The sequence below is a fragment of the Macrobrachium nipponense genome, chromosome 41 (genome assembly GCF_015104395.2).
Source record: "Macrobrachium nipponense isolate FS-2020 chromosome 41, ASM1510439v2, whole genome shotgun sequence".
Lineage (NCBI taxonomy): Eukaryota > Metazoa > Arthropoda > Malacostraca > Decapoda > Palaemonidae > Macrobrachium > Macrobrachium nipponense.
In genome coordinates, this window is record NC_061102.1 from 44,026,853 (window position 1) to 44,042,780 (window position 15,928).

The following is a 15,928-nucleotide window of genomic DNA, read 5'->3' on the forward strand; positions in this document are numbered from 1 at the left end:
TCCTCTAGAAAGCTGAAGGGTAGCCATCCATGATACTTTGTGCCCTTGGACACGAAGCACAACTCGAAGGCTCCGAAAGCAATGAAGAACCAACCGACAGTTGACTAACAACCCCTCGCAAGAAGAAACTACAGTAGTACCTCGAGATACGAAAGGCTCTACTTACGAAAAACTCGAGATACGAAAGCCAATGCGAAAAATTTTACTGCTCTACATACGAAAAGTTTTCAAGATACGAAAGGTTGTTGCTGTAAAGTCCCGAGATTCACCCGGACCACCGAGAACAATTTTAAAAGTCCCGCGCCGCCAGCTGAGTAAACTTGCCACCATCCTCCCGCTCTCCCATTGGTTCCTGATGCTAGTCACCCCATAAGGTCCTGCTCTCCTATTGGTCAGCATCTACCCCTTGTGCTTTAAGTATTCTATTGGTAAAAGGATGCTGTAAATTGAAAAACTTATTCATGCAATACATTTAATAAAAAAAAAACATTAGGTAAAGATAGAATAAAGAATAGAAATGAATGGTTATTATACTGTTTGGTAGTTTCATTAGTTGAAGAGAGATACTAATGACAATTTATGGCTTACTGTGTGCTAGGAAAAATGATTGCTTGGCGCTGGCTCGATACTCGTAAGACGGGTAAGAGCTGAATGTAAACAATCGATTGGAAGGTTTGTTTTTTGTTTGTTTGTGTATTATAGTTAATGATTAATTAATAATTATTTGAAATGAGTACATACTGATTATTTATACATTTTATTGGCATATTCTAAGCTTTTAGCTCTTAGGTTTAGATGTCAGAATCATAGACTAGGCTACAGTAGCAACCGCTAACATAGGCTAGGCTTATTGCTAAGGGACATATGCTAAAGTCCTAATATATGCAGTAAAAATGGGGTTGAACATTACATGCAGTTGAATATTACTCAAGTATGTACAGTATTTTGCCTTTTTGGAGTCATATTTCTTCCGTCGGATCGGCGTTGTAACCCTAGAACATGTGTTTTAGGCCTGGAAATATAATTTACTGGGGTGTTTTTGGAGGGCTTGGAACAGATTAGCCATTTTACATGTAAAATGTGTTCCAAGATACGAAAAACTCATAATACGAAGGCCGCCTCGGAACGGATTAATTTCGTATCTTGAGGTACCACTGTAATTGCACTTTGGAAAAGGAATGAGATGGACACCTAGGGGAAACCAAATAAGATTCTTGGATGAGGTAAACATTCCTCAGTACGTGACAAATAAACTTTGAGAGCTTGAACCGGACACAGCAGCATTTGTGATCTATCACCTGCTATACAATCATGCAACGGTACTGCTGCAATTCTACTTATGACGACGACGACGACATGAAATTGACCATTGAGGAGACATTTTGTTTTCTAAAAGACTGTTGCTGAGCACAAGACACGCCCTCAACAGAACCTTCTAGAAGTCCTTCCTCTCCTTGACAAGAATGTATTACAGCCAGCCAAAATGTTATTCTGGTATGTGAACCCCATTGAAACTGAAGTGATGAGGTTGTCAAACAGTCCAGGATAGGAGAAACACCCATCAACTCTCACAACATCCACACAGAGTGGGACAAGGCCTCCGACTGGGTGTGAAAGGTGTCTTCCAAATACAAGCCTCACGATCTGTAACCCCTACCAAACAAATCAGCGAAGGAACCCAGACAGAAGAGCCTCAACAGAATTTTAAAGTGGAACTCAGACACCAGCAGAAGGGTTACCCGCTACCTCATATAGAACACTTCTGATTAGAAAGCAAGGTTGAATCCAGTCTACTCAGCCCCATAAGTGATGCTAGCCTAGAGTTGTCTTTCCCAAAAGCTGCCTGACTCGGCCGAAACCAGATCAGCTTACTTGATATTTGAGAGACTACTGGTTTAGTTGAATACAACATATCAAACATTGCTTTAATAAACTGTGAGGTTCCTCTGGAGCCTGGACTGTGGAAGGAAAGAATGGACATGGTCCACCATCCATTTATACTCACTTTCTTTTGCTGGAGACAACAAAAAAAAAATCACAACTAGTACCCGATTCTCTTTTCAAAGGGTATCCTCTGTCAGTCCTGTCCAACAGCACCGGAACAGGAAAAGGAGAAAGGCTGAACACCCACAAGAGCAGCACCCAAGAACCCGGAACTTACTACACCTGGCTGCTTGATACCAACACTTGACATATATGATCCCTTCTAATCTGAGCCAACCAATCTGGCTGCACAACGATATACAGTGGTCCCCCTAATTCGGGGGATGCGTACCAGACACCCCCCGCGAATATAGTTGTAACCCCTATAAAAATGCTTTAAACCTCCTATTTTGTCAGTTAAAACTCAAGAAAAAACCACTAAAAATTTTTATAACTTGTTTTTTTTTTATATTTTTATCACAAAAAGTGCATTTTACGATGCAATTGATAAAAAAAAAAAAAAAAAAAACAGGAATTTGTGGCTATTTCTCATAAAAAAAAATACCGCAAATAGGAGAATTTTCCATGAATAATGCGGGGAAACGTTCCAGAGAGAAATCCACGAATGCATAAGTCCCCAAATCCGGAGAATGTGAATAAGGGGGGTCCACTATACCAACAAGACGATGATAAACTCCTGACTCCTGAGCTAGTCGTACTCGACTGCGCAATCCCGCACCCCCAGACACACCTGGCTGACCGCTCCCTCCTCCCCCCCCCCCCCCTCCCCCCCCCCCCCCCCTCCCCAAAAACCAACCATCCCCAGTTCTGCAAATTGTGTACCAACCACTAAAGACTATGACAAAACCCTGAGCTAGTCTCGCTCGACTGCGCATATCCGCACTACCCAGTAACGATAACATAACACCTGTGCCAAACATAACTTGGCAATGAACGCCTAACCCGGCGAGTCAACCACACTCTGTGTACCAACGTGTATCAACCAAAGACAATGACATAACCTTGAGCCAGTCTCACTCCACTGCAAAACCCCTCACCAGCCAGTAACTATGACATAACACCTGGCTGACTACAAATGGGCGAACAACGGCCCCTACGAGCGGAGAGGCCGCAAAACGCGACCGAAAAAACGCCAGTTACACCAATGCTAAACCAGGACTAGAGTCCAGAGCTGAAGCTACATTGATCAAGTAAGGGAAGGAATTACTCCTGGAAACCCCGGAACCAAGACTGATCCCACATTGAACGCCTTGAAGGAGAAACAGAAAAAGCCACAGGAAAAGGCTGAGAAAGAAGCAGAAGGAGAGAAAAGGGAAGAGGCCACACTCAGAGTAACTATCGGAGCACCTAATGCTGACATTGTGCAGGTGGAGAACCAACTTGCGCAGCACATAAAAGTGCCTTTAATGACAGGTTACAAACTATGAAACCAATGGGAGCCGCAGAAGGAAATTACCAGCTACCCTAACTAAAGGAGGCCGAGGGCACAAATGGTACTAACTATGGTGCAGAACTGCCAACAGCCATAGCCCCCGCAATAACCGCGGTAGGAACGTTATGTCTCAAACCCCAATAGTATAAAAATGGTAACCGAAGAAGGAAGATTACCAGCTACCCTATTGAAAGGAGGAGCTGAGGACACAACCGGTACTGATGCAATCAACGATGGCACAGACAAATTCCCAACTGCCGTAGTCCCCCACAAGAACCACAGGGGACACATCACATCTCAAACCCAGTAAAGGATGAATACCACTTTAGCAAATCATAGGTTGCTTTCCACAGGGTTCTCATAAGACTTAACCACAAGATCAACAATTGTTCTGGAACATTTTGGAAGATTTTTGACGACAACTTCCAGCAAGGTGGTAGATGTTACAATACTAAAAAGGTGGATCCTAGTACGAAAGTCTGCTGCGGCTGTCGCCTCTGAGATTCTTCACATAGGCGTCCTAAATTGCTGTGTAGTTATATATAGAGGCTTTTCCCCTTCAGAAAGGATCTGTAGCGTTATCCTTGGTGGAATTTCCCAAAACTGGAATGACAGAGGCAAATTGTTTTTATTCTGCCAATGTCTCTTGACTTTTAATAACTACAAAATTCTGAAAATCTGGCTATACAAGATTAATAATTTTGAAAATGAAGGGACAGAGGGCTGGAACTCTTTGGTGAGCAACTTTGGTCCTGATAAAGGGTGTCTTCTATAGCTTTTAACGTTATAGGCACAGGTAAGAAGACCGCTTCTGTTAGTGGTTTTTCACATATACAGTTTTGATCGTAGTTTTTCTCTCAATAATTGGATATTTACTAGGGAGAGAAAATGCGCACTGATGCGTCTAACCAAGGATCTTAAGTATCAAAAGGGATGAGTATCAGAGCCCCTATCATGTTTTGATTTGATGTTTTGTATTCAAAACTAACCAATAGTGGTTCCCAGTCATAATTCCAACACTAGACCTTATTTGGGCAGCATTTGCATCCCCTCTCATTATTGGGTTGCAAGATGCAGTACTTTTACACTTTGGAGTGTACTGGAATAAGTTAAATTCCTCTTTGGAATCATGCAACATGTAGCTCATACATTGCCTTTCTGTGGCAAAGACATTTTCAGATGTTATTCATAATTTCCTTACGGAATTGATCAATACCACAAATTGTCTATCCCTTCTGGGGGGGAGCTTGCATAACCTGACTGAGCATCTACATCTGAGCTGCAACTGCCTGTTCCCCAGGGGCAGAGGTCCTGGGTGAGTTACCATAACCCTCTGAAACTGTTGTCATTTCCATTGGGTTCAAGTAGCTCCTTGTATCACTTCTGGGGTAAGGATCCTAATTTTTAGAGAATTGATCTCATGCCACAAGATGTGTATTCTGTTTGGGGAAGCTTGCACATTTTGACTGAGCTTCTACAACTGAACTGTAACTGCCTGTTACTAAAGGGCCAGAAGTCCTGAGTAAGTTACAATACCACTACAGAAACGTAGTACATAATATTAGTCGGAGCCGGATCCCTTTTGGGGGAAAAGATCCTCTTCAGCATCGATAGCTGTAAATGGATATAGAACTCCTTCTATACGTTTCTCCCATGGTTACCTGAAATTTGTGTCCCTGATCCATCTGGATTCAGCAGGGTCATTTCAGTGGCAATGCCCCTTTATATTCCATAGTAAGAATGTCTCCCCCATGTAAAAATTTCTTTATTTCCTCCACAGGTTTAATCTGTGAGGTAGTGGGGACTGATGTTACGGGGTTTTTGCCCAAACTATAAAACACCTGGGAGGTACTGGGGACTGATGTTACTGGGTTTTGACACAAACAAAAATCTGCTGCCAGAGGTTTGCTAGAAAGATACAATTTCCTCTTTCCTGAGTTCTACTGAATCCTAGGAATCCCTGGAGCTTAAAATGAGCAGTTCCATCCTTAACAACTTGCTGCCAGTAGCATACTACAAGTTTTGTACATAGCTCTCGACCAAGCAAATTTTTGTTATTTTTTACAAGACTATACCTATGCAGGTGGTATGGGCCATACCTATCAGCAAAAATGACCCAAGCAATTTGATACAGAACATTTGAACAGAAGGTCCTGCACATAAAGCAAGTTGTTACTAGACACCAGTCGGTATTAAATTATTATAAGAGACACCTCTGTAGTTCCTCATAGTTTCCATATTTGTAATAGTTTCTATTAGATATCTATGTTAACGTAAGTCCTTTGAGGTCCAAGTTAGTTTTGACAGCCATATAAAGCTGTACTGTAGTATTAGTCTTTATGCACTAGCTATGTTAAATTTTAATTTAAATTGTCACACCATTTGGACTACTAATATCCTATGTACTAATTTTTCTAATTAGTCCAAGCCACTGTTTTTAATGGCTTTAGGTTATTTAATTACAACTAGGATACTGTTATATCCAGTCCTAGGCTATTTGGGCTAAACTACTACTTAGTACACTAACAATAGAATGTTTCCTAAATTGTTCTCTCTTAGCCTCGTATACGGTATTGCGTAATCCAGATTATCCTAGATTAAATATAAAAGCTATATAAACACAGAAAGTTACTAACATGTGAATTCATAGTTAGGCTAACATCTTTTGTCTAACTCGGATTGTTTATATCTAGCCCCAGGCTATTTGGTCTGCTATTTAAAACAATAAATTTCTAATATGAAACTCTCTGATGAAAAATTTTATACTTAGGCCATCACCAAGTATAGGTTATTGTCTAATCCTGATTAATTTACCTTTAAAGGTATGGTATTAACTAGGTGTAATTTGTTTCAAGAAAGGTTACTACCTCAGAGCCCATTTGGTCTATGTATTGTTTTTCATCTACTATAGCTAAGATAGCCTATCACCAAGCCTAAGTTATTATGTAATCAATCTAGATTATTTAATTGCCTTTCAAGGGTTATGTACATGATAGCCTACAGTATTAAGACAATGCTTAAGTATACAGGATATATAAAAATGGAAAATGCCTGTAGCCCTTTTATCTAACCCTAAGGTCTTTGGTGTAAACTTAGGCTACTGCCAAGACCCGTTGCCTAACAAGGTATATCCTTAAATCTTACCTTAATTCAGGTTACTGCCTATTCCAGGTTATTTTTGTTCACTCTTAAGGATGTACAATCCAAGGCTATAGGCTACAGACAATAGCTACTACAGTCTAGCTACCATATTCTCACTGAATCGACGTAGATTGTCGGCTACTGCCTATTAGGCTATTGCCAACATCTACATCTGAACAGATTATCCATATTATATTAATAATAACTGTGGAAAATTTCTTTAGATAAAACTTCTAAATACAATGATATATCCTTCAAAACAACTTTCACTTCTTCAAACAGCTCACAATCACAAAATGTAAGAAGCGCCAACGTGAACTGGAAAAAAGCTGGTTTATGGCTTTTCACGCACACTAAAATCTGTTCCACGGTCTAAACTAAAAACTTTTTAGCAGGAACTTGAAATTACATACATACTCACCTTTCAAGTTGGAAGTTTCCATGAACTTCATTAATGAAATCAATAAGCGAAGAATGAAACTTTTGGAGCTAACAATCCTAAATTGCTAGCACCTATGTGTAGTGGCGAAAAACAATGGTTTAAGGCTTTTCACGCACACTAAAATCACTGTTTCACATAATAAACTAACAAAATTTTTAATGTAGACTTAGCTTTCCTTGTATGTTTCCATCAACCTCAGTATAGTAGTGTTCCCCTGTATTCATGGGGGATGCGTACCAGACCGCCCCCCCTAAATAGCTAGAATCCGTGAATAGTTGGAAACCCTATAAAAATGCTTAAAACTTTCTACTTTGTTCGTTAAAACTCAAGAAAATCTGTTAAAAATGTTTATACAGTAGTGCCTCAGGTTATGAAATTAATCCGTTCCAAAGCAGCATTCGTAACCTGATTTTCTCGTATCTAGAACTACGTTTTACATGTAAAATGCCTAATTCGTTCCAAGCTCTACAAAAACACCACAGTAAATTTTATAATAAAGCTAAATTGACCTATAAACAATGCAATACAACAATTTGGACCATTCAATACCTAACGTAACTGTGACTGACCTGCAAATAAAGTGTATTAGTGTACAGGGTACAAGAAATACTGTAAGTACATGTACGTGCATATGTAGTAAAATGTGGAACCTTACCTTTCGAGTGAGGCAATTTCTGACAGTTGCGACAGAGGAGGAGGACAAATGGCAGAAAACATAAACACTTAACTTTACGAAACACATTAAAAAAATGGCAGAAAACATTAACATTAAACTTTATGAAACACCCTAACAAATGGCAGAAAACATTAACACTTAACTTTACGAAAAGCTTAAAATTAAATTTCTTTTTTTTTTTTTGCCTTTTTCTGAGTTTTTCATTTTTTTTCTTTTTTACTTTGTTTTTTAACTAATTTCAATTTCTTCACCACTTCCAATTTTCTGTCTTTTCATATCACTTGGACCTTCCTGTTTGCTTACTACTAAAGGCCTCTTTAAAAATTAACTATCCAAGGAAGATTGCTTCTGCCTGCTTTTCAAAATGTTCCTGAAACGACTCAGGCAAACGTCATCAAACTGCGCAAGCATACGACCTGTGTAAGCCTTTGCGGGGTGTCTCTTTTCTACAAATGTTTGCACTTTATGAAAAGCAGCTAAAACATCCTTAATTTCTGCCATTGTCATAAGGTCGCCCCCCTCCTCCTCCTCACCGCTGCTAGAGAACTCTTCTTGAACGACGTTATGTTGCATGGCCTCCAACTCCTTCAGGTCATCCGTCGTAAGTTCCTCTTGGTGCTCCTCGAGAAGGTCATTGATGTCGTCCTCGTTGACGACCAGCCCCATGGACTTGCTGAGTGCAATGATCTTGTCAAGATCTGGTTGCAAAACAGTTTCAGGATCGTCAACTGTTTCTGAATCTACATCAGCTTCGCCCATGTTGAATCCCTCGAAGTCTCGGGCGGATACGGCATCAGGCCAGAGTTTCCTCCATGAAGAATTCAAGGTTCGCCTCAAAACCTCCTGCCAAGCTTGATCGATGAGTCGGATACATATCACAATATCAAAATGCTCCTTCCAAAATTCATGCAAGGTGAGGTTTGTGGTATCAGTGATGTCGAAACATCTCTTGAAAAGATGTTTTGTATACAGCTTCTTGAAGTTTGATATCAGTTGCTGGTCCATGGGCTGGAGGAGAGGGGTGGTGTTAGGCAGAAGATAAAGAACCTCGAGGCCATGAGGGTGAGCAGGGGCATTGTCCAACAGCAGCAGACATTCCAAGAATTTCTTCACTGTCGGACCGAAACACAGATTTACCCACTCGTGAACAAAAGTCTCGTTACCCAGGCTTTCGCATTAGCCCTCCACATCACCGGAAACTTCTCCTTTAGCACTTTGTGGGCCTTGAAGGCTCGAGGAGTCTCAGAATGATACACAAGTAGGAGCTTCACCTTACAATCCCCACTGGCGTTAGAACAAAGTGCAAGAGTAAGCCTGTATTTCATAGGCTTATGCCCGGGTAGCTTATTCTCTTCCTCCATGATGTACGTCCAACAAGGCATTTTTTCCAAAAAAGGTCAGTCGTCACAGTTGAAGACTTGCTGAGAACTGTAGCCTTCCTTGATTGTCATCTCGTCGGACGTCTTAATAAAGGCTTCAGCCGCTTTCGTGTCTGAGCTGGCAGCCTCCCCATGCCACAACACTGAATGGATGCCAGTCCATTTACGAAATTTATCAAACCAACCCTGAGAAGCCTTGAAGTCTGGGGTTGCCTTCGATGTCCCTTCTCCTGCATCATCTTCGGCCTGGGCACTCAGATCACCGAAAATAGTGCTGGCCTTCTGGCAGATTGCCGTCTCGGTTATCGTATCGCCAGCGATTTCTTTGTCCTTAATCCATACAAGAAGCAGCCTCTCCATCTCATCATGCACGTGGCTCCCCTTGTTGGACAAAATAGTCACACCCTTGGAAGGTGTAACTGCTTTGATGGCTTCCTTCTGCTTAAGGATGGTGCCTATCGTCAACGGATTTCGGCCGTATTCCTTAGCGATCACACTTAACCGCATGCCAGCTTCATACTTTTTAATTATCTCCATCTTCGTCTCCATAGAAAGCATCCTCTTCTTTCCGTGAACTTCAGCAACATTCTTGGGACCCATGGCTAATAACGTAAGTAATCAAGTTCACACACAACACGATAAAGTAGCCTAACTTACAATATAGAAAAAAGCGAAATCACAAACATGAATTTATGTTAACAAACGAAATCTATGTGAACAAACGAATTCCAGGTGTGTACGATAACACAGATGCGACAAAATGGTCGAGGGACGCCTTTACGTAGGTGCATGATGGGACAGATGCTGACCAATAGGAGAGCAGGATCTTACAGCAGTGACTAGCGGGAGGATGGTGGCGAGTCTACTGAGTTGGTGGCGGGCGAGTTTGAAAATTGTTCTCGGCGGCCCGGGCAAATTTCAGTTTACAGTACATACACCCTTTTGGAATTATTTTCGTACACAGAAGCAAAAAAATCTTTGTCTTTGCTTTCGTAACCTGGATTTTTCGTACGTAGGGACTTTCGTATGTAGAGATTCCACTGTACCTGGTTTTTTTAATAGTTTTATCACAAAAAGTGCATTTTATGATGTTATTGATAAAAAAAAAAAAAGAATTTGTGGATATTTCTCATAGAAAAATACAGCGAATATGCGAATTTTCCACGAATAATGGGTAGATATACAGGCAGTCCTGGGTTACGACGGGGTTTCCGTTCTTGAGACGAGTCGTAAGCCAAAAATCGTCATAAGCCAGAACATCGTCAAAAATCCTAAGAAAACCTTACTTTTAATGCTTTGGGTGCACTGAAAACTATGTAAACTGCATTCTTACTGCATTTTTCATTAAAAAAAAAAACTTCAAACATTGATTATTTTGCATTTTTGGTGTCATATTTCATCTGCCAGATCAGTGTTGTAGGCGTCATAACCCTGGAAATAATTTCTGATAAATATAATTGAAAAGCGCCTTAACTTCAGAACGTCGTAAGCCGAACCCGTCGTAACCTGGGGACTGCCTGTATTCTGAAGAGAAATTCATGAATACACGAGTCCGAGAATGCAGAGAACGCGAATACAGGGGGTCAACTGTAATGAAATTAATAAGCTAAGAAGGAGATTCTCGGAGCTAGCCTAATGATCATATATCATAAGAAGAGCGATGTTCGCTGGCGAAATGAACAGATTACGGCTTTTCACTCACAATAAATCATTGCTCCACAGTTTAACCTAAAACATTTTTAACTGGAACTTAAAACTATGCAATTAGCTGAATCAATAAGTGAAGAACTGACTTCTCTGAGCTCTGGTTTCTTGATCGACCAGAAAAAGGAATGGCATCTTGGTCGGATTTTGGTTGTATGTAAACAATATGACAGCATGTATGCGCATAGCCACTTCTTGTGGTTTTGATGTAGTAAACTGGGTATTAGCATTCACTGAGGATAATAGAAAGTACCCTCTTAATCTGAGTCCATTTATACAATACCCGGCCATAAGACCAGTCAAGAGAATTCTTTGACATTAGTCTGATCACCATGGAGCTCTGGAGAGACCATGGAAAGGGTAATCCATGGTATTGAAAATTAATGACTATATGAAATCTATAAAGCCTTTCTTCATTTATCTGAAAACTTTTTTGACAATGAGCAGTGAAGAAAGTATCAATATAATTAGACTTGAAAATATATTGTCATATAAACATAATGGGTAAATATTACATTTACTTTCAAACAGCTAATAAAAAGATTGATTGATTAAAAGTAAATAGCATGGAAGTGAGGAAAAAACACAATAAATCTCCAGTAGGTTAAAATCTTTCAACACACCTTTGATAATTTTTCTTCTGTTTCACCTTCATAAGGGCTCAACAAATCAGCACCAGTAGTCCCAATTAGGCATGTTCCAGTTTCAGTGCACAGCTGACGGACTAAAGAAGTTTTTCCTGAACCTGGGGGGCCAATCAACAAAACTCCTAAGATAGAAGATAGAGAAGATAAAGTATATGAACTATGTTCCTAATTAAAATTACATCTTAAACAAAGCAAATATGTATTCATAACTGTAACTCATCCAAATGAGGATTTTTTACCTGGAAAGAAAACCATATAAAAGCAAAATCAGTCTTTTAATACAATACAAATATACATTACCCAAATTCATAGTCTACCTTGAGCCCTAAGTACTTCATTACATATCTAAAGAAAGAAAATCACTTGCTGACATTTTTATAAAAAAATTTTGTATATACTTACCAAGTACTAACTATACACAGTTATAAGTTTCTACTTTCATGGCAGCTTAAATTTGAAACTCGTAGTAGCGAGTCTTTTGTTTTTGAGTAGGTAACTGACCCTACCAAATTTTAGGAAACCGTAGGTACAACACAGCTTAAGCAATTATTTGTTTTTGCCCTATGTCCATGAGTGGGGAGGAGGGTGGGATCTGATCATGTAGTTACTTGGTAAGTATATACAAAATCTAATTTTATAAAAATGTCAGTTTTGTATGAGTAACTTAACAAGTAACTATACAAAAAAAATATATATTTTTATTTTAAAAATGTCATTTTTGTATAAGAACTTACCAAATAACTACATAGCTATATCCCACACTGAAAGGTGGGAATCATGGATATATATACTACCGAAAACATTCAGTAATGGAGATGAATTTGTAATAGTAAATTAGCTAACATTGACAATATGCTTGTTGTAACCTTACCTGGTGAGAGAGCTCCAGCAGGAAGATACCACCTCTGGTCAGAGATCATCTTGACCCGTATTGGCATGGCAGTAAAGCCAAGTGTTGCCTCTACTTCAGTGGAATGCTTTGCAATAAAGGAGTGCTTCAACGATTGCCAAACCTTACCAAAAAACACAAGCCCTTTCCCCGGGCAACAACACAAAATGACCAGAAAACCAGTTACCCAAACACCAAATAAAAACAGTACCAGTTATCCAACCATAAAAACAAGATTGGTGGGTACTCCATCTACACAGCACCCCCAAGCTTCCCAAAACTTGACAACCACTGTCAAGGTGAGTTAAAATAGAGAATAGGTAAATTCTCATACCCTTCATGTCCCAATATCATGCCAACTATAGATAAGGGTCCTAAAGCACTAACATTACAAAATTAATCCGTTCTGAAGCGGCATTCGTAACCTGATTTTTTCGTATCCAGTTACATGTAAATTGGCTAATTCGTTCCAAGCCCTACAAAAACACCACAGTAAATTTTATAAAGCTAAATTGAACAAACAATGAAATACAACAATTGGGACCATTCAATACCTAACCTAACCCTTACTGTACCTGTAAATAAAGTGTATTAGTGTACAGAGTATAAGAAATACTGTATGTACATGTACGTACGTATATAGTAAAATGTGGAACCTTACCTTTCGAGTGAGGTAATGTCTGAAAGTGACGACAGAGGAGGACAAATGACAGAAAACATGAACACTTGAAGTTTACGAAACACATTAAAAAAGGGCAGAAAACATTAACACTAAACTTTACGAAAAACATTAACAAATACTTCTTGATTATCTCCATCTTTGTCTCCATAGAAAGCATCCTCTTCCCGTGAACTTCAGCAACATTCTTGGGACCCATGGCTAATAACGTAAGTAATTAAGTTCACACACAACATGATAAAGTAACTTACAGTACAACGAAAGCGAAATCACTAACACGAAATCACTAACACGAATTTACGTCAACGAACGAAATCTACGTGAATGAACGAATTCCATGTGTGTACGATAAACTGCCAAAATGAAATGGTCGAGGAACTCCCTTACTTAGATGCATGATGGGATAGATGCTGACCAATAGGAGAGCAGGATCTTACGGCGGTAACTAGCATCAGGAACACACACACACACACACACACACACACACACACACACACATATATATATATATATATATATATATATATATATATATATATATATATATATATATATATATGTATATAATTATCATATATACATATATATATATATCTATATATATATATATATATATATATAATATATATATATATATATAGATATATATGAAAGGCCTAGGGTTTTTGATTAATAATATATTGCCAATATGTTCGCTGTGACCTATGGAATATGAAGAACAGAGCAGAAGCAATGACCCAAGAAAGCTGAACAATGGGTTTCTATGGATGGCGTGAGATAAAACTGCTTAGTTAGACAAGTCAATGTACTAAGTTCGTGAACTCTCAAAGTGCCTTTGTGAAACTGGTCGCAGCCAGTAATCGTGAGGCGCTAACGAAGTGTGCGTTCGTATGTGCGTGTGCGCCTCTTCCTTTAATAATGTTTGATACCCAAGTCTATGGGGGGATTTTGATAGAGGCGTCTTTGAGAGAAAGGCAGGATGCCGTGGTGCTCTCCGAAGTGGGATTTTATTAAGTGTGCGAAATAGTCCAGTTGCTTGGGTGAGTGTTGAAGTGTTTTAGCCGAAGACTGGCTTTTTACCTATTTGACATTTTTGTGGTAATATCCAATCTTTAGTCTCTGATTGTTAAACTTGTGTGTACTTATGGGATGTGTTCTGTGTCTTTGAAACAGACAGTTCTGGCAAAGGGGGACCGAGAGTCTTATGGGGACAGAGTTCCCGATGGATATAGACTTTTTGGTGACTGAATACTGTCAGACATTTTACTGTTGGGGGTTTTTTAAGTTAGTCTGTAAGACTTGATTAATTCATTATTTATTCATTGTTAATAAATGTATTTTCTTATGATGCAACTCTCTCATTTTGGTTACCTGTTAGAGTGGAGAGAAAGAGGTGAAGAGAAAGAGATAGTCGGAGAGAGAGAGAGAGAGAGAGAGAGAGAGAGAGAGAGAGAGAGAGAGAGGGGCTGTGTGTATTAGTTTGCCTTGACGCTCGAGCTACACGTTTACCAAATGAATAATGAGGAAATCTCCTCATTACGGGTTTTGGTGGCTAGCAGTGAAAAAGGGGTATAAAAGTTTTTTTTTATGCCTGGGAACGCCAATGAAAAGATAGGTGACCAGTTAGAAAATAAAGGGGTTATGGCTTAGCGATAGTTTTCGAACGACAAAGCCTTTGTGGGATTGTGGAAAACTGTTAAATTTTTTGGTTTTCAGTTACTTAGAGAGAAAAAATGAGAAATATCTGTCCGTTAACTGTGAAGGGAGTGGGAAGGATTTTATTGGACTCAGCATTTTTCCCAGGGAGTCAGCCTAGAAGCAGATGCGGCACTCAGTATGACTTCTGTGTGTAATCTCATTACATATACAGTAAGTCCTCGGGTTACGCTGGTCTCGACTTACGATGTTTCGTGGTTAACGAACGCGCCCCCATAAAAAATAACCAAAAAATAATATTTTGCGTCGTTCCGTCTTACGCGGTTTAGCGTCGTAAGTAAAAAGCAACCGTTAAACAAAAAACGCGAAAACTCAGTTCCAGGCGCACGGCTGGAAGAATACGCTTTGTGGGGGAGAGGACGGCGTCGCTTCGCTACGCTCAGTCCTCGTCCATACGCCATTTTGGTTGTTTACACTGCCTCTCTCTCCCTCGTGTTGTATCGTTTTTGTAACTTTTTGCTCTTTGTTATGGCTCCCAAGCGCAAGGCGGACTCTTCTGATGGTAGTGCATCGAAGAAAAGAAAGGCCATCACCATGGAAATTAAAGTGGACATTATAAAGCGATCCGAGAAGGGAGAAATGCCAACAAACATTGGCCGCTCGCTTGGCCTTAGCCGTTCGACCGTTGCTACCATTATCAAAGATAAAGAGCGCATCGTTGAACATGTGAAAGGATCTGCTCCTATGAAAGCGACAGTGATAACTAAGCAGCGTATGTGGTCTAATAATTGAAATGGAAAGGTTTATTGGTGCTTTTGGTTGGAAGACCAAATAAAATCAACGGCGTATCCCAGTCAGCCTTATGGTGATTCAGGAGAAGGCGAAAAGATTGTTTGAAGCGTTGAAAAAAGAAAAGGGGGAGGGAAGTGAAAGTGAAGAGTTTGTGGCTAGTAGGGGTTGGTTTATGCGATTTAAGGCTCGGGCCAATTACCATAACCTTAAATTGCAAGGTGAAGCTGCTAGTGGGGATGAGAAAGCAGCGAGTGAATTTCCTAAAGCGTTGTCTGAGATAATTAAGGAGGGGGTTATTCTGCTCAGCAAGTGTTTAACGTAGACGAGACAGGTTTGTTTTGGAAGCGTATGCCTAACCGCACTTACATCGCCAAGGAGGAGAAGTCAGCACCGGTCCATAAAGCCAGCAAGGAGAGGCTAACTTTACTTCTTGGGGGTAATGCTGCTGGCGACTTCAAACTGAAGCCCTTGTTGGTGTATCAGGCTGAAAATCCAAGGGCACTCAAGGGCATTTGGAAGGGTCAACTACCAGTAATTTGGAAGTCCA

General features: G+C 39.9%; 1 protein-coding gene across 1 annotated transcript in view; it reads right to left on the minus strand.

Annotated features, from left to right (window-relative positions):
* Window positions 1–15,928, minus strand: part of LOC135212736 (ATPase family gene 2 protein homolog B-like) — a gene marked incomplete in the record, with an annotated part of 403,279 nt that overhangs the window by 339,923 nt on the left and 47,428 nt on the right. The window contains 1 exon segment of the mRNA XM_064246448.1: window positions 11,342–11,487. Within this exon segment, the coding sequence (XP_064102518.1) occupies window positions 11,342–11,487 (146 nt within the window).